The sequence below is a fragment of the Pongo pygmaeus genome, chromosome 1 (assembly GCF_028885625.2).
Source record: "Pongo pygmaeus isolate AG05252 chromosome 1, NHGRI_mPonPyg2-v2.0_pri, whole genome shotgun sequence".
NCBI classification, from domain to species: domain Eukaryota; kingdom Metazoa; phylum Chordata; class Mammalia; order Primates; family Hominidae; genus Pongo; species Pongo pygmaeus.
The window spans coordinates 180,038,564-180,063,668 of record NC_072373.2 but is presented as its reverse complement, the minus strand read 5'-3'; the positions used below and the strand labels follow the sequence as shown (position 1 = coordinate 180,063,668).

Below are 25,105 nucleotides of genomic sequence, written 5' to 3'. Positions count from 1 at the left end.
GATTGGACCCGTCCCTTATACCACATGCAAAAATTAACTCAAGATGAATTAAAGATTTAAATGGAAAACTTAAAACTATAAAATCCCTGGAAGAAAACCTAGGTAATACCATTCTGGACTTAGATTTCATGATGAAGACACAAAAAGCAATGGCAACAAAAGCAAAAATTGGCAAATGGGATTTATTTATACTAACAAGCTTCTGGACAGCAAAGGAAACTATCAACAGAGTGAACAGACAGCCTATAAAATGGGAGAAAATTTTTGCAAGCTATGCATCTGACAAAGGTCTAATATCCACAATAATGCTATCCACAATAGCATCTATCAGGAACTTAAACAAATTTACAAATAACAACAAACAACCCCGTTAAAGTGGGCAAATGACACGAACACTTTTCAAAAGAAGACATACATGCAGCCAACAATCATATGAAAAAAAGCTCAACATCACTGATCATTAGAAAAATACAAGTCAAAACCACAGTGAGATACCATCTCACACCAGTCAGAATGGCTAGTATTAAAAAGTCAAAAAACAACAGATGCTGGCATGGTTGTGGAGAAAAGGGAACACATTTACATATCGGTGGGAGTGTAAATTAGTTCATTGTGGAAGACAGTGTAGCAATTTCTTAAAGACCTAAAGACAGAAATACCATTTGACCCAGCAATCCCATTACTGGGTATATACCCAAAAGAATATAAGTCATTCTATCATAAAGACATGCATGCATGCATAGGTTCATTGCAACACTATTCACAATAGCAAATACATGGAATCAACCTAAATGCCCATCAACAGAAGACTGGGCAAGGAAAATGTGGTACACATATGCCATGGAATACTATGCAGTCATAAAAAGAGTGAAATCATGTCCTTTGCAGGAACATAGATGGAGCTGGAGGCCATTATCCTTAGCAAACTAACTCAGGAACAGAAAACCAAATACTGCATGTTCTCACTTATAAGTAGGAGCTAAATGATGAGACCACATGGACACAAAGAGGGAAACAACAGACACTGGGGTTTACCAGAGGGTGGAGGTTGGGAGGAGGGAGAGGAGCAGAAAAAAATAACTATTGGGTAGTAGGCTGAGTACCTGGGTGATGAAATAATCTGTACATCAAACCCCTGTGCCGCAAGTTTACCTATATAAAAACCTGCACACCTGTATCCCTGAACTTAAAAGTTAAATAAAAAAATAAAAATAAATTGTCCTTACGGTGCACACAGCTTAATTTGCCTGGTATAATCTGTTTCAGTGTTATAACTTCATTTGGCAGCATTTTTTATCGATGAGGAGAGATTGAAAAGAATGGATAATTTTTTTCTAAAAAGATGCAACAAAAATTTTTTATTGTAAATTGACAATTTATAATTTTATAAATTTATGAGTTACAAAGTGATGTCATAAATTGTGGATACAACGTAGAATAATTAAATCAAGCTAGTTAACATATCCAACACTTCAAATACATTTCCTTTTTTTTTTTTTTTGAGATGGAGTTTTGCTCTTGTTGCCCAGGCTGGAGTGTAATGGTAAGATCTCAGCTCACCGCAACCTCTGCCTCCTGGGTTCAAGCGATTTTCCCGCTTCAGCCTCCCAAGTAGCTGGGATTACAGGCATGCGCCATCACGTCCAGCTAATTTTGTGTTTTTAGTAGAGACATGGTTTCTCCATGTTGGTCAGGCTGGTCTCGAACTCCTGACCTCAGGTGATCTCCTGCCTTGGCCTCCCAAAGTGCTGGAATTACAGGCATGAGCCATCACAGTTCAAATACATTTCTGTGATGAGAACATTAATTTTGAAATGTATAATACTCCACTATTAAGTATATGCACCACTCAAAAAAAGTATAACAGAAGTGTACAATAGAACTCAAGAAGAGTATAAAACATATTTTTCCTGTCTGAGATTTTGCACCCTTTGACCATCATTAAAATTTTTTTTTTGGAGACATTCTCACTCTGTCACCCAGGCTGGAATGCAATGGCACAATCCCGGCCCACCACAAACTCTACCTCCTGGGTTCAAGTGACTCTTCTGCCTCAGCCTCCCCAGCAGCCGGGACCACAGGCACGCGACACCACACCCGGCCAACTTTTTCTGTATTTTTAGTAGGGATGGGGTTTTGCCATGTTGTCTAAGCTGGTCTCGAACTCCTGACCTCAGGTGGTCCGCCCACTTCGGCCTCCCAAAGTACTGGGACCACAGGTGCAAGCCACTGTACCTGGCCTAAAATTTTTATGAGGCAAAATATCAATTTCAAAACAGCATCAAAAAGTGAGCAGGCCAGGCACGGTGGCCACGCCTGCAATCCCAGCACCCTAGGAGGCCAAGGCATATTTTTCTGTACTAAAAATACAAAAATATTTGTCTCTACTAAAAAATACCAAAAAAAGAAAAAAAAAACCCATTGGGCATGGTGGTGCATGCCTGCAATCCCAGCCACTTGGGAGGCTGAGGCAGGAGAACCGCCTGAACCCGGGAGGCAGAGGCTGCAGCAAGCCAAGATCACGCCACTGCACCCCAGCCTGGGCAACAAGAGTGAAACTTCATCTCAAAAAAAAAAAAAAAAAAAGAGTGAGCGTATTTAACCATCCTCATCTCATAATAGAGCAAATAGGTCAACAGAATAATAATTCATGCTATTGCATGAGTAATGAACTGGCAACAAGAGAAAGTTGGTGGAAGGAAAGGCAGAGGAACTGTGTCTTGTAAGAATTAGAATCAAGGGGCCCCATAATCATCTGACATCCATTCAATGTTGTATCTATGGTTAGAAATGTACATGATAGGAACTCCAGGAATCTTACAGATTCTTCTTTTAAGGTCCCAGTCAACTGTGGCCCTAATGTAACACTACGCTGAGTTATTTCTGTACTAAGCAGTCATCTGCATAGGTTCCTTGGTGTGCACATGGTAATAGTTCAAATCTTGGATCCTTGGTGATCCTTAGAGCCACTTGATACTTCTGCTCTAATTTCTCAATTTCAGCCATGACACAATCAGTTATACAAGGGATACACTTGGCATATAGACAGTCCATCATTGACTGCGCTAAGTCCAGTTTGGCTTTTATGGAAAAGTTGATAAAGTTGGTATCAACGAGGATGTGGTAAGGTGGGCCAAGCTGTGTATTATATTGGAAAAATAAGCGGGAAGGGTGTTGGGGAACTTCTCTTTCCTTTAATGTGCTGGGATTCTTCTTTTCTTTCTTTTTAGGTTTTAATCTATCCTTTTCTTTAAGCCTCTGATCTCTGAGACTAAGCATTCGCTTCATGGTTGCATACTTCCTTGTTTTATTTTGCTTCCCCATGGTCACACCACACTTCTGTTTCTTCCGTAATCACCAACCTAATGGATAATTTTTTTAACAAAGTTTGAACAAATGTCACACATTAAAAACACTTCTGAAAGTGTGAACACCATAAAGATTCAGAGAATGATTATAAAGGAGACAAGTAAAGATTTAGGGTTCACATCTCCCATTTTTACATGAACTGCACCATGCATACCAAACGAAAATATTGTGCCTCAGAATTCACACTTTGTTTTACTGTTTTAAATTTTTAACACAAATAAAATCTCTAAGAGGGCACATAAAGTAACAGATTTAAACAACTCAGGTTCTGATTCTTCACCCTCAACTCACTAAACTATCATTTATTTCATATCTACCATTTAAATAGGAATATGTAGTACAACAGAGGTTGGAGAAACAAACTGCACCCTAAGCAAGCGCCCACAGTTTCAAAACTTTACAAACTTACTCTTGAAATAAATGTGGCTCATATGCTGAGTCTACGTATGTTGGGACCGACTGTTTAACTGGGATTCTTCTGAATTAACTTCCATGTAGAATACAGTGCATAGTTAGGAATATGTAATTTAAAAGTGATCATTTGGTTCTGGTTCCAGTTAAGATGAAGTAAGCACATTCCACCCTGTCTCTCACATTGAATGCAACAAAAAATCCTGGAAAGAATGCATGAAGCAGCAATCTGAGGACTCTGAAAAGTAAATAGTAACAAGAGGATTGGGAAAGGAAATCAAAACTTGAAGAATCATTACTATAGTGGTGAGTTTTCTTGGTTTTTATTCCTCCAATATCTCCCAGCCTGGACTTAGAGGCAGCCTGAATCCCAGAACACCACACCCAGTACTAATACCATATTTAATGGGGAAAGACTGAATGTTTACACTCCAAAATTGGACAAAGCAAGAATCTCTATTCTCATCACTCCTATTCAATATTGTAGTAAAACTATCCTTACTTACAGATGACATGATTATCCATGTAGGAAATTCCAAGGAATATACAAGCAAAGCTCCTATAAATAATAAGTGAATGCAGCAAAGTTGCTTGATACAATGTCAGCATTCAAATATGAAATGTTCATCTATATAATAGTAATGAACAATTGGAGACCAAATAGGTATGAATCTTTAAAAAAGAAAAAGAAAGAAAGAAATAGGGGGGCCAGGCGTGGTGGCTCATGCCTGTAATCCCAGCACTTTGGGAGGGAGGCCGAGGTGGGCAGATCAAATTGAGGTCAGTAGTTCAGGACCAGGCTGGCCAATATGGTGAAAACTCATCTCTACTAAAAATACAAAAATTAGCCAGGTGTGGTGGCACATGTCTCTAATCCCAGCTTCTTGGGAGGCTGAGGCAGGAGAATCACTTGAACCTAGGAGGTGGAGGTTGCAGTGAGCCAAGATTGTGCCACTGCACTCCAGCCTGGGTGACAGGGCAAGACTCTGTCCCCAAAAAAAGTAAAAATAAAAATAAAAAAGCTAAAAGCAGGAGTAAAAGAAGGGACGTTACTACTGACCTTACAGAAATAATAAGGAACAAATTCCTTATTATAGATATATGCTATAGATCTGAACAGATCTTTAACAAGAGATTGAATTAGTAATCAAAACCTACTCATAAAGAAAAACCCAGGCCCAGATGGTTTTATTGGCGAATTCTACCAAATACTTAAAGAATTAATACTAATTCTTCACAAACTTTTCCAAAAAATCAAAGAGGAGGGACCATTTCCCATCTCATTCTATGAGATCAGATTATTTTGGTACTAAAATCAGACAAAGACATCACAAGAAAAGAAAACTATAGACTGGTATCTTTCATGAATATAGATTTAAAAATTCTCAGCAAAATACTAACAGGCTAAATTCAGCAACATACAAAAAGTATTATACACCATGAGCAAGTGGAATTTAACCCAAGATTATGAAGTTGCTTTAAAATTTGAAAACCAATTAATAGAATATACCATATCATAGCAGGGTGCAGTGGCTCATGCCTGTAATCCCAGTACTTTGGGAGGCTGAGGCAGGCAGATCACCTGAGGTCAGGAGTTTGAGACCACCTGGCCAACATGGTGAAACCCTATCTCTACTAAAAGTACAAAAATTAGGCAGGCATGCTGGCATGTGCCTGTAGTCCCAACTACTTGGGAGGCTGAGGCAGAATCATCACTCGAACCCAGGAGGTGGAGGTTGCAGTGAGCCGAGATCACATCACTTCACTCCAGCCTGGACAACAGAGCAAGACTCCATCTCAAAAAAAAAAAAAAAAAAAAAAAAAAAATATATATATATACACACACCATATCAATAGAGTAAATGATAAAAACCATATGATTTTCTCAACTGATGCAGGAAAAAAACATTTTATAAAATTTAACACCTCATTATAATAAAAACATTCAGTAAACTAGAATAGAAGGAAACTTCTTCAACCTGATAAAGGACATCTACAAAAAATAACAACTAACATGATATTTAATGGGGAAAGATTAAATGATTTCACCTGAATAACAGGAACAAAACAAGGATATCCAGTCTTGCTGCTTATATTCAACATTTTACTGAAGGATCTAGCCAGGAAAATTAGGCAAGAAAATGAAACAAAAGGCATCCAGATTTGAAATGAATAAATGAAACTATCTGTTTTCAAAAGACATAATCTTGTAAAAGGAATATCCTAAGGAACCCACTTAAAACAATTAGAACTAACAAATTAGTTTAGTAAGGTTGCAGGATACTAGGTCAATATTCATAAATCAATCATATTTCTATACATTTGTAAAGAACAATCCAAATATGAAATTAAGGAAACAATTCAATTTACAGCAGTATCAAAAACAGTAAAATACTTAGGAATATATTTAGCAAAAGAAATGCAAAACTTACACTCTGAAAACTATAAAGTATTGTTGAAAGAAATTAAAGAAGACCCTAATAAATAGAAAGACATCCCATGTTCATGGATGAAAGACTTAATATTGTTAAGATGGTAATACTTCTCAAGTTGATCTACAAATTTAATGCTATTCACATAAGTTTCCAGCTAACTACTTTGTAGAAATTGACAGTCTGATTCTAAAATTTATATGGAAATTCAAGGGACACCATGTAGTCAAAACAATCTTGGAAAAGAAGTTGGAAGACTCATACTTCCCAATTTCAAACCTACTACAAAGATACAGTAATTGATACAGTGTGGTACTGGTATAAAGATAGGTATATAAATCAATAGAATAAACTGAGAGTTCAGAAATAAGCCCTCACATTTATGGTTAATTGAAGGATTATTTTCATTTAGGTTTTTTGTTTTCTTTCATTGTCAAAGTTCTTCTCAGGGTTAACTGAGTTTTGACAATGGTCCCAAGACAATTCAATGGAGAAAGAATAATCTTTCTTTTTAAAATCTTTGTACTTTTAATTTTTGTGGGTACATATCAGGTATATATTTATTTGGTATGTGAGATATTTTGATACAGACATGCAATGTGTAATAATCACATCATGGGAAATGGAGTACCTATCCCTTCAAGCATTTATCCTTTGAGGTATAGTCTTTTCAACAAATAATGCTGGGACAGTTGGATATTCACATGTAAAAGAATGAATTAAGATAATATCTCATACATATGCAAAAATTAACTCAAAATGAATTAAAAACTTAAATATAAGAGCTAAAACTATAAAACTCTTTGAAGAAGAAAATCTAGATGTAAATCTTCATGACCTTGGTCTAGGTAGTGGTTTCTTAGATATGATACAAAAAATACAAACTACAAAAGAAAAAACAAAACAGATGAACTGGACTTCATCAAAACTCAAAACTTTTGTGTTACAAAAGACACCACCAAGAAAGTGAAAAGACAAACCACAGAATGGAAGAAAATACTTGTAAGTCATCTAACTGATAAGGGGCTTGTATCTAGAAGATATAAATAAATTTTACAATTCAGTAGTAAAAAAAAAAATACAATTTCAAAGTAGTCAAATGACTTGAATAGACATTTTTCCAAAGAAGATACACAAATGGCCAGAAATCACATGAAAAGATGTTCAACATTATTAATTGTCAGAGAAATACAAATCAGAACCACAACGAGATGCCACTTCACACCCACTAGGATGGCTAGAATTAAAAAGATAGATAAAAATGTCCAGGCAAAGTAGCTCACACTTGTAAGGCCATCATTTTGGGAGGCTGAGGCAGGAGGATTGCTTGAGTCCAGCAGTTCAAGATGAGCTTGGGAAAATAAACATAAGGAGACCCCATGTCTACAAAAAATTTAAAAATTAGCTGGGCATGGTGGCATGCATTTGCAGTCCCAGCTACTCAGGAGGCTGATGTGAGAGGATCAATTGAGCCCAGAGGTCAAGGCTGCAGTGAGCTGTGATTGCACCACTGCACTCCAGCCTGGGCGACAGAGTGAGATCCTGTCTTAAAAAAAAAAAAAAAAAAAACAGATAAAAACAGGTGTTGGTGAGGATGTGAAGAAACTGATACCCTATTGACTGCTTGTGGGAACGTAAAATGATGCAGCTGCTATGTAAAAAAAAAAATTTGGTAGTTCCTCCAAAGGTTAACATAGAGAAAAATGACCCAGCAATTCCACTCCTAAGTATATACCAAGAGAATGAACACAAAGGGCCATATACTGTATGATTCTATTTATATGAATTGTCCAGACTAAACAAATTTATAGAGACAGAAAGTAGATTAGATGCAGAAACTCCTATAGGATCGGGGAGGTATTTACCTGGAGAAGTGAAAACTTGTGATCACACAAAAGCCTGTTTCTGAATGTTTATAGCAACCTCATTTGTAATTACCAAAAACTGAAACAACCCAAATGTCCTGTAACTGTGAATGAATAAACAAATAGTGATAGATCAATACAACTGAATATTATTCAGCAATAAAAAGGAATGGACTATTGACACGTGCAACAATTTGGATGGATCGCAAAGGGATTATGCTAAGTGAAAGAAGCCAGTCTCAAAAGGCTACATACTGTCTGGTTTCATTTGTATAACATTCTGGAAAAGAAGAAACTGTAAAGACGGAGAAACAGAGAACAGATCAGTGGTTTCCAGAGAGTAGGGGTAGGGGAGAGGGTTTGATTATAAAGGGGCAGCACAGGGAAGCTTTCTGGGGTGACAGAGCTGTTCTGAATCCTGATTGTGATGGTGGTTAGACAAATATATATGTACGGTCAACCTTTTAGAAATGTACTACGAAAAAGTCAATTTTACTGTATGTAAACAAAAATAATAGTTGTGACAATTTGTGATATATATAAATAAAGAAATATGTATAGTGTGTGTGTTTGTGTGTATACACACACACATAATTTAAACTCAACAATCACTGCAGGGATTGTTTAGAATTTAGACCACCAACAAAAGTTCTTTGAGGTGAGAAATATTTTATCTCTGACATTGTTCAGAATTGCTGGGAAATGGTAATAACTTAAAAAGCAGACCAACTTTTAGTAGTATTATTGTTTTAAATATTTTACAAACAATGAGCCTTCTTATTGCCTTCTCTAGGAAGGATGGGTTCCATCATTACATCCCTGGTATGTCTCTCCCTTTTGTGGTTCTAGAATAGAAGCCCTTAGGCACAGAGAAACTGATCTTGGAAGCTGGAAATCAGTAGACTGAAAGGTCAAGGGCTATGGGTGGGGCTCTGACAGTGTCTGCTATAGGCAACCAAATCCTGGTTTGAACAAATCAATTGTTAAATTTAAAAAGTATTTCCAACTGGGGCAATTAGATAAATGTTAATATATATTGAGTATTAGGTTATATAAAGGGATTATTTTTAATATTGATAGTATACTAATGTACTGTGGCTTTGTAAGAAAATATCCTCATGTTTTAGAGATGAAGTATTCATATCGAGGTATTTCAGAGTGACATTTCACAATGTCTGTAATTTGCTTTTAAATACATCAAAGAAAAACTAAGGTGAAATAAATATGACAAAATGTTAGTTATTAAAGTTATGGGATTAGTATACAAATATTCAGATTTATTATACTATTCTCTACTTTCTTATACACTTGAAATTTTTCATAGTAAAAAGTTTTTAAAATAAAAAACACATTGGAAAAGCATTTCTTAGTGCCAAAGCCAGTGAACCCTCACTCTAATAAGATCCCACGACCCTGTTATTGCACATTACAAGACGCTGAATCAAAGAACACCTGGAGCATCTCAGTAGCCTTCGGAAAAGAAAATGGAAAAGCAAGTAACATCCTTCTAAAGCTCCTGCCCTAAAATGCTAAGACAAAGACAATTTAGGGCTGAAATGGGCAAACATTCAGCTATCCTGAAAGCTTGATTTTCCAGTAGGTCCCATTCCCTATTGGTTCTTGGATGGAAAGATGACAAAAGTCTAGTCAATGAGTCATTTCCAAGATGTTTTGTTTAACTACAAAAGAGAAAGCAGAATACAAGCCTGAGGTCACCGATGGCCATTTGCACTTTATTTGGAGAAAGTCTGCCTGATAAGAAGACAACTTAGAGTACAGCTGATCTAAGAGATGGAGAAAAGCAGCTCAGTTGATGGTGTTTGAGCACCCGGTTCTGACTTTTCCTGAGATAAACTCTGGAAATTTTAGTTGTAAATGTCTATAATTATTATTGTCATTACTATGAGGAAGAAAAAAAGGAGAAAATTCCTTCTTTTTAAGTCAGTGTGACTTGAATGCCAGTAACTTGCAAATAATACACTCTTGTCACATTCTCTGACCTATGAGGTTAGGTCATAAAAGGCCCTGTAGCTTCCACTTTGCTCTCTGGGACATCTGCCTTGGAACCCTGAGTCAACATGTAAAAAGTCTAATATCTTAAGGATACCATGATGGAAGTGCTCCAATCAACTGTCCAGCTGAGCCCAGCCTTCCAGCCATCCATACCAAGGAATCAGACATGTGACTGAACCTGTCTTGGGGTCTCCAGACCAACACATCTACCAGCTGAATACCACCAAGAGATCTTGGTCAACAATAAAAAAAGCTCTGCCCAAATTTCTGACCTATAAACGATACAATAAAATGGTTGTTGTTTAAACCACTACATTTCAGGGTCATTTGTTATGCAACAATAGTTAACAGGAACAGGCAGCCATGAGGGTGCAGCTAAACTGGGCAGTGGCAGATGCAGTTTTTTTGTTTTTTGTTTGTTTGTTTGTTTTTTGTTTTTGAGACGGAGTCTCGCTCTGTTGTCCAGGCTGGAGTGCAGTGGCGTGATCTCTGCTCACTGCAAGCCCTGCCTCCTGGGTTCACGCCATTCTCCTGCCTCAGCCTCCCAAGTAGCTTGGACTACAGGTGCCTGCCACCATGCCCGGCTAATTTTTTGTATTTTCAGTAGAGATGAGGTTTCACCGTGTTAGCCAGGATGGTCTTGATCTCCTGACCTCGTGATACGCCCACCTCGGCCTCCCAAAGTATTGGGATTACAGATGTGAGCCACCGTGCCCAGCGGGCAGTTGCAGTTTTTAATGGGGCCTGAAGTTTTAAGATAGAAGTCGCTTGACTGTATGCACAAAGTGCAAGACCGTGAGAGGAACATGCCAGGTGTGGAGCCCTGAAGTTTAAGCTTCATTAGTTCACAGTGAGTCCACCTGTGAAACTGGACCCTAGGGAAGGTGAGGAGAATCCTTAAAGAAGAGGAAAACGAGAAGAGCTTTCCAGGCAGAGGTGACCTTCATGGACGAGGCATGGTCTGTTATGTTAAGAGGCTGGTCCTCTTGGCACCAAGAGACATGGTGAGAGGGTCTCAACACCTCTCTCAGGCCCATGGCCTCCACTAAGGGAGTCCTGTGTCCTCGGGGGACAGGGAGCTGGGCCACCTCATTCCTCCAAGATAACAGCTGACTCTTTCTACCATTTGGTGTCCATGCTGAGAAGACCTACATGTCCCTCAAACTCTGAAGTTGAACAGGAAGCTTCTTCTCCTTGCCCTCAAATCTTGTCTCTGCTCCAGGTGGGAATCAGCCCTCTTCCTTACTTACTCCCAACATTGGATCAACAGTGGGTAGTTTGGCTCCTAGCAGTTCTTGAAGGGGCCCTCTTCTCTCCCTCTCCCTACTTCCACTGATCCCTTTTTGGCACAACCATTTGTCACGGCTCCTGAGGGAGAGGTTGGGCCTGTCTCCAAATAATCTACCAAATCCAGATGCAAATCTTACCACGTCCTGTTGTCAACAGCTCTCAGTACTGAAGTCCAGGCCCAGTTTCTGGCACTCAAGTTTCTCCATGATCTAACGTCTGACTCTGTGCAACCTCAACAGCCTGTCTCCACCTCCTCCCTTTCCATCTTCTAGTCCAGCGGGACCCCTGACTGCCTCCCCAGTGTCCTACAACAGATCACAATGCTGCCCCTCAGCAACCCCCTCAGGACTTAGCTCACTTCCTCTGAGGCATTTACAGAACCACACTCTCCCATCTGTCTGTGTGGCCCCTTGCCGTAGGCGGGGTGTCTCCCATAATCTGTGACACTTTAGAGGGCTCAGAAGCCCCATTTGCTCCAGTCACTGGATCCCTCTGAGCTGTTGACTCCTTTGTTAAATGGGGCCACACCATCCACACCAAAGGATATGAGAATTGTAATAGTGAACACCTAGTGAGCAAGCACTGAGCTGAGAGCTTTTGGATATTATTTCATTTACTCCTCACAGCATCCAGAGAGACAGACCCCACTATTCCACCATTTAATTGAGGTAGAGTGCCTTGCGGAAGTGGCCTTCCCCGGCCAGACCTCCCTTGTGTGCACTTGTGTATCCCAGGGTCCTAGAACTGGGCCTGACATAAATTAAGTACTCAGCAAATATTTGCTGACTGAAGTAATTCAAGAAAGAATAACCCCAGCCAGCGATTGAGCCTGGACCCCGGCTCTAGGCTCTTCCTGGCCCACTGAGCAGGATTCTGCTAGGGAACATGTTTGGTACAGGACTTGGCATACAGTAGGTGCTAGTGTGTCGCTGTTGCTGCTGTTGTGCAGGAGGGGTGGGGCAGGGAAGCTCCCCACCAGTCGGAGCTACCCGCGGCGGCCCCGGTTCGCATCCTCCCAGTGCCCAGACCGAGTCGGCTCCAGCTTGCTTTGGGAAGCATTCAGGAATAAACGTGGACAGTAGCGGTCAGGAAGGGGATTCCCGTTTCCCCTTCTCCCAGGAGGAAGAGAGGTAACGCTGCCGCCACTGCCCTCTCTTTCCAGGGTGCGAACGCCGCCCGAGACCAGGGTACCCCACACTCCTCCCTAGCGCTGATCCCAGCGGAGCTCAGGCCGCAGTCCCCTCCTGCCGGCTGCGGAAGCTCCCAGAAGCGGAGACTCACTCGCCCCCCTGCCCCTGCCACCGGGCCAGAGAGTCTGGAGTTCAGATACTGGCTCCCTGGGGCCTGGGTGTGCGACCCCAGGCCGGTCATTGCAGGTCCCTGCGCCTCCCTGTTCCTGACTGTGCAATGGGCAGCGGGTCAGGGGCTCACCGTGGGCGCAGTACGTTCCCAGGCGCCAAGGGCTGTGACTGACCGACCTGGGCTTCCACCGCGGGGCCTGGGCCATGGAGACGCTCCCGGCCCAGGAATGGGGGACCTCGGGTGCCCCACTACCTCACTCCTAGAACGCCCACCGCTCACGAAGCCTTCCTGAGCTCTACCCGAAGGTGCTGACAGCCTGGAGCTGAGGCCTGGGCGCTTGGGGGCACGCTGCTTCTCTCTGGGCCTCCTGTGTTCACGGAAGGAGAGTTTCCGCAAACCTCCCACTCTCGGCCAGCAGACCCCGCTTCATGAGAGGAGAAGGAGACCCAGTAGGGGCGATGGAGAGGCGAAGTGATCCAGGGTCCCGGAAAGTTGGACAATTCCCTGGACCAGATGGCCCTCAGTTTCCTCCTCTGTAAAATGGGGACGGTAATAAGCAACTTTCTGGATTCACCCTGGTTTGCTGTGAGGATGAACTAATATAACAGTCTTGAAGTCTGTGACGCTCCAGATGTTCTTGGGAATGAGTAACGCGGGTCCACAGGCCGACCCCTCGGGTCCGGCCAGAGAAACGGCAGGAACCAAGGAGCCTCGGGGGACCCAGCGTAGGTCCTTACCGAAACAAACATCTTGGGTGCGGTGGGGCAGAGGACGGGGATGAGGCAGCCAGAACCGCCCTGCGGAGAGAGGCTGGGAGGCTCCGAAAACCTGGGGTAGGGGGAGCGCACGGGGGCTTTAGAGGGCGCAGAAAAGCCAAGGGCAAGAAAGTTTACACTCCCAGAAGCTTCCGCACGCTTTCTCCCGCCTTTCTCTTTTCTTTCTAACTCTTCCCTCTCCTCTCGCCCTCTTTTTTCTCCTTTTTTATCCCCTTTTCGTCCATCGCTCTTGCCGGCATCTTTCTTCTCTGGGTCCTTCTCCCCCACTTTCATCTCATCGCGCTCGCACTTCATCACCAGACAGCCAAACCCCCTTTCCAATTAAAGTGGAATTAAGCAACTCAATCAAATTAGTTCCCCATTAAAGCCCTTCTTTATTAAACCGTTTTCTTGTCCTGCTATTAAGTTTCACTGCCTGGCGGAACTCGAGCCGGCCCCAGAAGTTTACCTTGGGATGTCGCCGGATCCAGCCGAGGGGAGGAGTCACTCTTCCTGGAGCGGGGCAGTCACCCTGCGGGGAGCGGGAGGTACTAGAGGTTGAAGGAGAGGGTCGGCCCAGGAGCGGCTAATTTGCTCAGCTCGGCGTAAGGAGGGAAGGTGAAAAGGGTGAGAGACGAAGTCTGGCTCGAAGTCGCGTGCTCACGGCCACTCTCCCAGATTACACTTTTTCAAGGAAGGTAGCATGCCACCCCCAACTCCCCAGAACCCCGTAACTCCCAGGCTGTAGCCCTTGTCAGGAGAATGGTAGCAGCCACCCTGTCCAGCCGTCGCCTTCGCTGCCTGTGGTTCCAAACCTGAGATGGGGAGCGCGCAGTGTGCGGCCCGAGCTACCTCCAAATCACCCGGGAAAGAGCGGGGACTGGGCCACCAGCCTTGCAAGATCCCTGTGAAGACTCGGGCCGGCGATCCAAAAACTAAGAGCCGGGGCAAGGCGACCCCTCCGCAAGGGTGCCCAAGCTGGGGTACACACTGGGTTCCCGCTGCTCAGCGGTCGCGGGTCCTTCGGGAGTTGTGAGCCCCGCGCCACTCTGGTGGGATAGGTCCTCCGGGTACCGCAGGAAGTCTCCTTTCCCAGTAGCCCCGAGGGTCGGAGATCCCACAGGACCTCGGACAAGCGTCTCCTTAGCGCCGCGGCTTGAGTGGGAAATCATGACCTTCCCCAGCGCACCCCCCCACCCCCTATTTCTCGAGGAGCTGGACGGGATTCGGCGTTGTTTTCTTAGAAAATAACATTTATTTCTAGCTCATATCTATGCAAAGGAAAGCACAAAGTGCTGCTCTGCAGCAGCGTTTTCCGCTGCGGGCCCTTCAGTCAGGGCGTTTGGCGAGTCCCGGGAGGCGAGGATGGGACCGCGAGCGGGCGGTTCTGGCTCAGTCACACGTCGCTCTGTTCCTGCTTCAGTGCGCACCTTGACGGCTCCTTAGGGACAGACCAGCCGCAGGCAAGAGGGGCAGGTGGGCAGGATTCATCCCGAGTTTCCAATATATTTAATCTATAAACCTGATAAGTACAATGCGCGCATAGTCTAATTTTTTTCCATTTCGTCCCTTTTTTTGCTTGTTTTTGCATGTTTTTCACGTTAATACCGAGGTCACCTACAGATTACAATTAATAACTTAGAATTCCATTTTATAACATTATACACTGGCTTGTATATATATATGTATAGATTATATATAGATTTATACATATATAAAAACACACTGCACCAAGGAAACCCATGCTTATCGGCATAAGCAACAAAGAGAGCGACAAATACCGCAACGAGGAAAGTGCACCTTAGAACTTGTTTCCTTTTTTTTTTTTTTACAATTGTATCGATATATATGTGTGTCCCAAAGACTCGACTCAGTGCCAAGAGATTTATACATCCTAAATTTATATTTGTTAGAGCGAATATTTAAATTTTTTAAAAGTGGGGGCGGGGGAGACACAGAAAAGACTCTCGGATTATCCTGCCATCCACTGAGAGCCGGATGAGCACAGCTAAGGAGCCGCAGGAGCCTGCGCTGCTGTCGCAGCCTCTGAATTCTCATGAATTCCCAGCCTTTTGGAAAGGGGGCCGGGTGAGGCTGGAAGAGGGATCCGGAGGTAGGAGATGAGGACCCAGGCCGCGTACCCTCTCCGAGAACACCTGCATCTGTCTGTAGCTGCTCCCCCTTTGCTCAGCCTTCCCCACCCACCCTCCTAAACAAAACTCAAAAACCACCTTGGCGTGAGAAGACCCCAGCCAGGGCGCAGAGAGAGCGCTGGGCGAGGAGGGGTCGACGGCCCGCGGGGACAAGGCTGGGGTTCCTGTTTGGGGACCGGCCGGCTGCCAGGCCCCTCGCCCTACTGCTTCTCCGGAGCGCCGTTGACCATAGGCCCGTACAGGCCGCCGCCGTAGGTCGGCTCCTTGTGCACCGCCGCAGCAGCGGCGGCCGAGCGGTCACGCATGAGATCGCTGAAGGCGTAGTCCATGGGCGGGCGGAAGCCGAGCGTGGGCACCAGGCCGGCGGTGGAGTAGGGCGCCATGAAGGCCAGACCGCGGCTGTGCGCCGCCGCCGCGGAGTAGGCCAGGCGCAGGGGGCTGAGGCCGAGCGGCGCGCCCAGCGGGTAGGCGCCCGCGTCCGCACCGAAGTGACTGGCATTGGGCTGCAGCGGCGAGAAGGCCGAGCGGCTGCTCAGCGAGCCCAGCGCCCCAGGCGCCATGGCGCCAGCCAGCAAGGGTCTGTGGTGCGGCGGTGCGGCGGGCCCGGCCTGCAGCGGCGCAGGCAGCCCAGGCCCCCCGGCAGCGGCGGCGGCGTCGACGCGGCTGGGCCACGCGTCGTCTGCGGCTGCTGCAGCACCTACGGCGGCCTTATCCGGGGGCGCCGCAGGGCCCAGGCCGGCCGCCAGGCCCCCACGGTGGTGGTTCAGCACCTGCTCGATGGCCTGCACCACGTCGCCGCCGCAGCCCTGCAACACCAGCTCCAGGACGCCTCGCCGGTGGCCTGGGAACACGCGTGTCAAGATGTCCAGCGGCGTCCGCTGCCGTGGACCCGAGCCTCCGCCCAGCCCTGGCGCCGGCGCGGCCTCACCCTCTTCTTTGTCAGCCTCTGAACCGGATTCAGAGCCCAGAGGGCTAGCGGAGCCCGGGCTGTCCTCCTCGCCGCCGCCGCCGCCGCCGCCAGGGCCAGCGCTGCCTGGGCAGCTGCCACCTGCCTCTTTGGAGGCCCGAGCTAGGGGCGAACCCGAAAAGGACTCGCCATCGCCGTTCTCCGAGCCTGAGCCGGGCCGCACCTCCGGGGACGACGTCCCGGGCCCCGAGTCTGCGCCGTCGGGTGATAAGGGCTTCACTGGCGGCTGCGGCGGGCTGCCCGGGCGGCCTGCCTGAAGCAGCGTCTTAGGAAACAGGTCAAACTTCTGCAACTTGGCCTCTGGCAGGGAAGAAAACGTGTCGTGAGGAGCGGCTAGCTAGAAGACAGCAGTCACAGCACCTCGGCCCTTTGGATCTCAGTTTCCTCTCCCTCAGCCCCACAGCCCTTATTCACTAGGCTCTCGTGCCCCTCTTTCTTTTTGCTCTAGCATTCCTTCCTCTCTGAGCCCCTACAGCCCTGACCCCAGGGCTCCCTCTCTTTCTGTACTCCTCAGAACCCCAACTACCTGTGCCCTGTAAACTCGATGTTCAGTGCTGCTTTCCCCAAATCTGTGCCCCAACACCTCTACCCTTAACTTCCCTTCCAGTCCTGCCCTGCCCTGGAGAAGTGGCCAGGTCCAGGGTTCAAACAAGAGACAATATAACTTCTGCCTAACCACGCTGTACAGAAGAGCCCACTGTATAGAAGATGCCTGCCCTGGCAGTGTAGCCTGTAAGGAAAGGCGCCTTGGTTATCTAGGAGGTCCCAAGCTTCTCTACAGGCAGAAGTAGAGCCCCTATTTCTAATCCACCCTTTCCAAAATTGAGACCTGAGAAGTTTTTCCCTCCCAAGTTTAGAGCAGATCCCTCCTTTCCCTCAACGGCCCTGGCCTAATTTCTTCCCTCCCCACAAAAAGCCACCAGAAAAAGAGGGTGGTGCTAGGCAGGGAGTAGGAAGCGAAGAGGAAAAGACAGGAAAGCAGACCTGAGAAACCAGGGAGGGTGCGAAAAAAGCTAGAAGGAGGGAGGGCGCAGCAAGCGGTTGTCCAGAGGGCATTAGGAACGCAAGAAGCGGAAAAGAAACTAGGGCGTCTCAGAACCTAGGGCGTCTCAAAACCTAGGGTGTCAGTTAAAGGGGGGGGAGGAATTCCTTAAGAGAATTGGGAAGGAGCAGAGGGAAGGGGCCTGTGGAGAAGCGCAGAGCGAAGGAAGATGCGCAGGTTTCCACCTGGGGAGAAGACGAAGCAAAGAAGCAGGGACCTGCCTGCGTTTGGGTAGAGGCGAGTAAAAAAATCAAAGCGTGTACATTTCGGCCCGTTGCAGGAGAAAGGGGTAAAGTGCAAATGCTCCAGAAGCGGGAGAAAGGAGAGTTTCTGTACCCACGCTCCATACCCGAGGCTGGGCGAGCGGTGAACCCTAGCAGTCGCGGCGACTGGACACGGGGGTTCTGGGCCGCGCGCCCCAGAGCTACGATCCTGCTGCCCCTACTTGCGGCCTGGCCGCGCTCTCACCTGAGCCCCCTGCGCCAGCTGCTCCGCCTCCGGTCCCCGCGGGCGCTCCCGCTCCAGGTCCCCCGCCGTCGGCGGCGCACACTGAACCGAAGACCTCGTAGGCGGGCCTCGGGGGGATGATGCCGTTGGCGGCGGCCAGCGCCAGCCCCTCGGCAGTGCCGTAGAGCAGCTGCAGCTCGCGCGCCTCGTTCTCCTCCTGCGCCTGCTGCCTGCGCAGCGCCACCTGCGCCGCCATGACACGCTGGCGCTCCGCGATGAGCGTGCACTTGGCGCAGAGGCAGTCCTTCCAGCGACAGTAGCGTTTGTGGCCCTTGAGTGCCGACACCACGCCATGGTTGCGACAGCGCGCGCACTTGGGGGTCCGCGGGTACTTCTCGGCTGCCCGCAGCAACAGTGGCGGCCCCCGCAGCAAGCCGCCTGCCACGCTTACCGGTAGCGATGCGGCGGCCGCCGCGGCTGCCGCCACCGACGCCACTGACGCCACAGGCGGCCCCGTCGCTGTTGCCGCCGCCGCCGTCGCCGCGCCGGGCACGCTGGGCAGCTCCGAGCGCAGCTCCATGACAGGACCTGACGGGAAAGAAGGTGGGAGAGGGAAGAGACCTGGTGAGGAGCACACCGCGCGCTAGGCCGAAGCGCAGCCTTAAGGAAAGCAAGTTGGAGAGGGAAATTTGGGCCGCGGAGGCTGGGCTAGCGGGGCCAGAATTGCTGGGAGGAGGTGCAGTCGGAACCTCCTTGTGAGCCCTAGCGCCTTCACCCTAGTCTGGCCACGGCTGCTCTTAGACCTGATTTACACGGTGGGGGTAAGATTTTGTCTGAATCGGTGATTCCGCTGGAAAAAATAAACAGACATGTAAAGTGTGAAAGTCACTGATTCAGATGGCTGTAATGAGGATTTGGAAAAGTTAAGATGATACCCCCAAGCTTAGCCTAATTGGGGTGAGAAGGGTGAGAGAAATGTTCGTTTGACGGGACTGGGATTAGAGCGACAGTTTTGGCCCAGAAGTTAGGCTGATGCCAAGGGCAAAACAGGAAAACCCGGAGCAAAACGGTCAGTTTGGTGGAAGGGTGAAGAGGAGAGAGATGTGAAGGCGCAGAGTTGAGCTGGTTGGGTCGGAGTTTTGTTTCTTTTTGTTTATTTTTAATGCAGTTTGGGGCAGAAGCTTTGGAGAGAAAAATCAGCAACAGAAATAATAGCTTTAGGAAGCAGAGTGGGGACGAGGAAACAGCTCGGGCAAAGTTAGGCCCAGTGGCTCTGGGACCCGTAAAAATGTGAGCGCCAAAAGTTCCACGGTGCGGGCCTCCAGAGAGTGAGAGAGAAAATGTGTGTGGAGTTTAGTTTAGGACTGGGAAGTATTAAAGAGAAAAATTCGGCCAAAGAAACTTTCTGTATAGGCAAACTCAGCCCAAAGATGAGCTTCATGGGCAAGGAAAACAGTGAAAAGCAGCTGATCTGGGTGTCCGGGATCCAGGGGCCGCGCCTGGTAGAGGGGAATGTGTAAGAAAAAACCCTACAGGCAAATGCTGGGGGAGGGGATTGGGTAAAACCCGTGGTGCAATTTTTTTAGCTTCGCAGTCTGGAGTAGTAGTCGGGGCGGAAGACGTATCCTGCGAAAAGTTAGGCATTTCGGGAGGGGGATCTTTCTCGAAGACCACCTCACACTGCCCTCCCCTCCCCTCCGGGTTTAGGGACAAAGTCGTCAGACACGCCCTCCCCGTCTTGGGGTCCCAGGGGACCCCGCTTGAGCGCAGGGTCCTGCGTTCTGATCTCAGAGTTGGGGTCCTAGGACACGGATGGCCCAGCAGGCCGCACCAAGCCAGGGGAGTCGCCTTCGCAACTGGCCATAAACGGACACCAGAGTCCCGCCCACGCCGCAGCCCCACAAGGCTCAAGCAGGCCCAGCTTCCCGCTTCTGCCGCGGTCTCCTCTGCTTCCCGCGTTCCCCGTCCCTGCCAGAGCCCGGGACAGAATCCTTGTGTCTCCGTCCGAGAGTCCCAGACCTCCTCTCTGTGAGCGTTGCCTCCTCTCCCAGACCCTTCGGGCGGCGCCGTCCCTAAGGCCCACGGGGCCCAGGCCTCCTCAACAGGGGCCGAAGACCAGGTCGCCACCCACTGCTCTCCCTGCGGCCCTCAACTACCTGTCTTGGGCTCCGGGATCCTCCTCCGCTGGCGCTGCACGCGCCTCCCGGCTCCACTGGCGACGCTGGCGCTCTTGGCCGCTTCCCTTTGCCCCCCGCCCCTTATCTGACCACGTCACCCTCCTTCAGTCACCATGTCCGAACTTCCGGACCCCTCAGAACGTAGCGCAGTCCAACCCTCCCTTCAGAAATCCGGGTCGGAGGCTCGTACGCGGGCCGCTTGGTTGGAACCCGCGACCTGACTCTCGCCGTGCCGGGTCCCCTCGCGGTGCGCGCTGGACGCTGCGCGCAGCCGGGGCCCAGTTGCCCGGCGCTGCCAGACTCTCAATGAGCCGCTCGCCCGCTCTATTGTTGCTCCTTAGGGCTCCATTAGACAGAATTGGACAACAATGTGGCGCCTGCCATTGGCCAGGGGAGGCAGACGGCGCTCTGATTGGCCGGGCCCGCGCCCGGGGAGCCCCGCATTCTACAGTGTCCGAAAGATTCGAAACTCCAAAAGCTCCACTGTGTGCCTCCGGGAGGGGAGGGGGCGCGCCAGGAAAGGAGTGGAAAAAAGTGGGCGAGGAGGAGCGTTGAAAATTTCGTGACAAGTAGTTTCCGTGCGCCCGAGAGCGTGTGAATTGCTCCTAATTACCGTGTCCGGTGCGCCTCTCTGCGTAGACTTGTGTAACCTCTCTGCTTCTGGGGCGCCGGCTCGGCTGCACCGCTCTTACTGGCCTGGGGCGTTTGGCAAAGCCGAGCTTCCCAAGTGGCCCTGGAGCCCTGGGGCGGGATGGGGGGCAGGTGACAATTCAATTACTGCCGTCGGGGTGGGGGCGGGACAGGGGTGCACGGGTGGGGAAGGGAGGGTGTTCAAGGCATAAATGCCAGGACGATTTTTCCTGCCTTCTTCCTGCTATGTTTCGGCGCGCTCCCAAATCCGACGAGTTTGGGGTAGTTGGGGTCTGCTTTGGTTTTTTCCTCCTGTCTCCTTTAAAGCTCAGTTACTTTATTTTAAAAGTCCTGATACGATAGTCATCCTGGAGGGTAAGTGTGGTTTATGAAGATTTTCGTGTTTAAGGAGAAGCTCAGCGAAGAGAAATGAGATTGCGCTTCCTGTCGGTGCCCGCGGCGTCCCTCGGGCCCTGAGCGTTTCCTCTCCCCGCCCCTCTTTCGCGTCCCTCAGCCCCTTTTGCTCTTTCTTTTCCTCATTTTTCAGCATCTCGATTTCTTTTCCGTGGTGGTGGGATTCTTTTTGTCATTACTGTAAATGAACAAATAGCCCCCCCCTTTTTTTTTTTTCCTTTTCTAAACGAAAGTAAAAAGTGGCCCTCTGTGTCTCCGCAGATTCTCTTAAACTCAGGACGCGAGTCGGTCTGTCTGACCTTCCCGGTAAGAGACAAAGTCACTGCTGGGAGGCCCCCTCGGACAGTTTTCAGTTTTAACTTTCGCCTTATTCTCATCTTGTCTTGATGTCACGGCCCTGAGGAACAGCTCGTTCTGCAGAAGAGGTAACAGGTTTCAGATTTTGTTTCCTTTTTGAAAGGCAACATCTGGAGTTAATGCCGCGGCCCTCGGGCGAGTCGCCCTCGGTTTCTGTAGCTCTGATTCTATCTCTGTGTCTTTTCATTCTGTTTTTCCCTCTGATTTCTAATGTTCTGTCACTCTCGTTTTTGTTCTCTACTTTTCTCTCTCTCCTTCAGAGTAAAGAAAATTCGTTTAAATAATGAGGAAAATGAGCGTTCCTGTCGTTCTCCCTCCACTCTTGACCGTGCGTCTCTGCGTTGCTCTTTCGAACCTCCAGGCCGGCGGGAATCTGGGCGCGTAGACTCGGCCCGGGGCGTCGCGGCCTCAGGACGCAGCCCCTCCCGTCTGGCACGACTACTGGGCCGCGCCTTGTCAGTCTATCCGCTTCTGAGCCCAGGAGTGGGGGTGGGGGAAGGACGGTGCGACTAACGGGCCCCCATCCGAAGACCGCAGAACCTGGCGTCCCGAAAGAGCCCTGGAAGAAGCCCACCGGGAGGCTGAGGCTGGAGGGAGGAGTGGGTGGGGGTGATGCGCTGGAGGACCGGGCGGAGAGCTTCCAGAAAGTTCACCAGGCCCCTGCGCGAGGGCGCTCCGACACGGACAAGGTCTATGATAGCGATAAAAACCTGGTCACTCGCTCCCAGAAAATGCCACTTGCTGGAGTCTGTGAATGGGTTTAGGAGAGAGAAGGGCGTCAGCCCCCGCGCGGGTCTCCCGCGTGAAGTGAGGATAAGGGAGTGCTTCAGGGATAATATGTCCTCTAGGAGCGCAGGACCTAGACCCCACCTTCCAACACCTGGAGGTTCCGAGGCCAAGTATGTCTGCACCTGGGGAGGAGAGCCAGGGGTGGGGGAAAGAGCGCCGACCACCGCCGGATTCCGCGCAGGGACCGCCAGGCGCCTGCTCCCAGAGCTCCTTTGGACAAAGTTTTCGGGAAATTATATTAAACCGAAAACGAAATAAACTATACAAATCTGCCTAGCTTTTGAGGGGGCGGTGGCCCAGGTATCCTTCGCGCTTGAGGCCAGGTCACCGTGAGATTTCCCCACTCCGGACCGGGGATCCCGCAGAAGCCAAGGGTGTAGCCACGAGGACTCGGGAACCCGAGGCGGCCCCGCAGATGCGTGAGGAACTTCATTTTCTCAGGAGTGGGAGGAGGAGCATCCTGGCATCTAACACAGCCCAACCAGAGGGAATCCGCCCAACCCCTAGTGGAGGCACCTCTCTCTTCTCTCGCCCCTCTTTTCTGGCATTCACATCCCCACAGGTCTGGGACCCACAGCCTTTTCTCCCACTCCCCGGAGGTTAGGATGTTCATGTGAGTGAATGTGGTATGGAGGGAGGCAAAATAAACCCGTTATGGAGGGAAGCAAAATAAACCCAAGGTCATCTCACCCACACTTCGACCGGGCAGGAATCCTCTGCCCAGCTTCCCAGGCCGCTCCAGGGCCAGTTCCTCCTGATTTGGATTGGGTTGGTCGGAGGGGAAAGCAAGGGCATGGCCCAACTGAGCCACCAGCACTAGTAGAGCAGGCCCAGGTTGAGGCAGCAGGGTCTACCCCCTCCCCAACCTGAGTGTAGCTTCACACTTGGACACACCCCCTCCCACGTGCGTGTGACCACTCTCTGCAAAGTTTGGGACACACTCTCACGCCAGCATTCAGAGAGCACCACCGGGCCCAGGCTCAACTCTGATGCTACCCTCTGGCTCAAGGGGACCCCTTCAGTGAGTTTGACCTCACAGTGTTCTCATAAGCATGTCCCCATCCTGGGACATCCACTTGGTGTGTGATATTCCCAGACTCCCACAGATTTCCACCTCGGTGATAGCACACGCCGACAGGAGCACTTCCTCACGCACGTATGCCCTGGTTTATGCGCGGAGCTCCAGTCTTACTGCTACAGTTGGGCTCCGGGCAGAAAAAGCCACAGCCCTCCGGGACAAATGAGGCGGCTGAGAGTAGAGGGTCTTTTTCACACATTCACACGCGTACTCTTAGCTCAGAATCATTTGCTGACGCCTGTGCGTGCCAGGGGCTGGGGGCCCGGGTGAGAAGGCCCAGCCAAGAAAATCCACCCCATCCCTATTCGCCCCCGGCACCATCCCCCACGCCCACGCCCAGGAACTGGTGGCATCCAAAGGGACTGCGTTGGGGTGAGGCCGGGGTTGAGGGCCTAGGGGGCAGAGCCGGCTCGAGGCGCGGCGTGGGGAAGGGGGCCGAGGGTGAGTAGTGTAGCTCTGAGTAAAAGAGCCAGGGGCGCCGATGGGGGACCCGGGAGGCATTGACTTTTGCGCTGTTTGCCCGCGGCCTCGGAGCAAGCAGACGCCATCTGTTTGCCGGCTGCGACGCGTCCCGTTTAATTACCCTCCCGGCAGCCTAATAGAGATGATATTAAACTAAATCTTTCTGACATTAAAAGTAATTATCCCCAAACCGGTGGCTCCGGGACGGAATGGCCCCTCCCGCACCCACCCCTTCCCTGGCCGTGCCGGATTCCGTTAGTTTGGCTGATACTCTCCGCCCGGGAATGGGGCGCAGAGGAAAGGGGGAACGTGCCTTTGGAAGAAGGAGTCTCCACGGGTTGCCCGACACGCGTTTTCCTGCACAACCACAGACTCTCCTGTTCCTATGTGGACACACGCCACACAGACACGTAGCGACATTTTCCTCCAGATCAACTCATGAGTCATGCTGATTAAGACCCTCAGCCGCGCACACCCTCTGTGGACAGGGAGACGCGCAGCTTGGTTTCCTGTCCCCGTCCTCTGACACCGCTAAAATGGTCATTTTCTGTGGTCATAGCCACGGATCTATGCCAGGACCGGGGACCGGGCATAATTTCGGAGCCAGAAAGCACTCCTATGGTGGCGCCGGGTTTCTAAGGCGCTCTTCCAGCTAAGGGCCAGGAGCCCAGCGATTTCCCTACAGTTGCTTACTGAAGTCGCACCATTCTCTGCGAGGCAGGTCCGATTATTCCACTTGTCAGGTGAGAAAACAGACTCGGAGAAGTGAGATGACTTGTTCCACATATCACAATTAGTGCTTAACAGTGCAAAAATCAAACCCGGGAGTACCCTCATCCAAAGCCAGGTCTGTCTGCACAGTGCAGGGGCAGCGGGCGCTGCGAAACGGCTCCTGGCCCAATGCACCCCTCCACACCCTTTGGCCGGGAACCCGCTGGTGCTCAGCTTCTTCCCGGGCCCTGTACCTAAAGGCCGGGCCAAACAGCCAACTGAAGGTGGAGGAGCGAGGGCACTGGTGCTGAGTGAGCGGCAGGAACCCCCGAGGCGGAGTCCCAGCGGCTGCAGCCCTCCTTTGGATCAAGCCCTCGCGTCTGCGGGGCAGGCGGAAGGGAAGCGTCTTCCCAGTGTCACCAGGCTTCTCACGATTTTTCT

The 25,105-nt window shown here is 49.2% G+C and overlaps 2 protein-coding genes across 2 annotated transcripts; both read right to left on the bottom strand.

Moving 5' to 3' along the window:
- Positions 1–2,705: 2,705 nt before the first annotated feature.
- On the bottom strand, positions 2,706–3,356 carry LOC129036873 (rRNA-processing protein FCF1 homolog). The gene is given in 2 exon segments (XM_054488521.2): positions 2,706–2,880; positions 2,882–3,356. Coding segments are annotated over 2 exon segments (588 nt in total). The 5' UTR covers positions 3,325–3,356; the 3' UTR covers positions 2,706–2,735.
- A 12,434-nt stretch (positions 3,357–15,790) lies between these two features.
- Positions 15,791–20,461, bottom strand: DMRTA2 (DMRT like family A2). Its single transcript, XM_054488510.2, has 3 exons — positions 20,203–20,461; positions 18,068–18,634; positions 15,791–16,857 (listed from the first exon to the last, which is right to left on the bottom strand). Exons 2-3 carry the CDS (start codon positions 18,624–18,626, stop codon positions 15,791–15,793), a joined length of 1,626 nt encoding a protein of 541 aa, XP_054344485.1. The 5' UTR covers positions 18,627–18,634; positions 20,203–20,461.
- Between the last annotated feature and the right edge of the window lie 4,644 nt (positions 20,462–25,105).

Coding starts and splice junctions, on each gene's coding strand:
- DMRTA2 (XM_054488510.2), bottom strand. CDS start 18,626: ATGGAGCTGCGCTCGGAGCTGCCCAGCGTGCCCGGCGCGGCGACGGCG. Junction 16,858..18,067: donor AGCTGGCGCAGGGGGCTCAG/GTGAGAGCGCGG, acceptor CTTCCCTGCCAG/AGGCCAAGTTGCAGAAGTTT.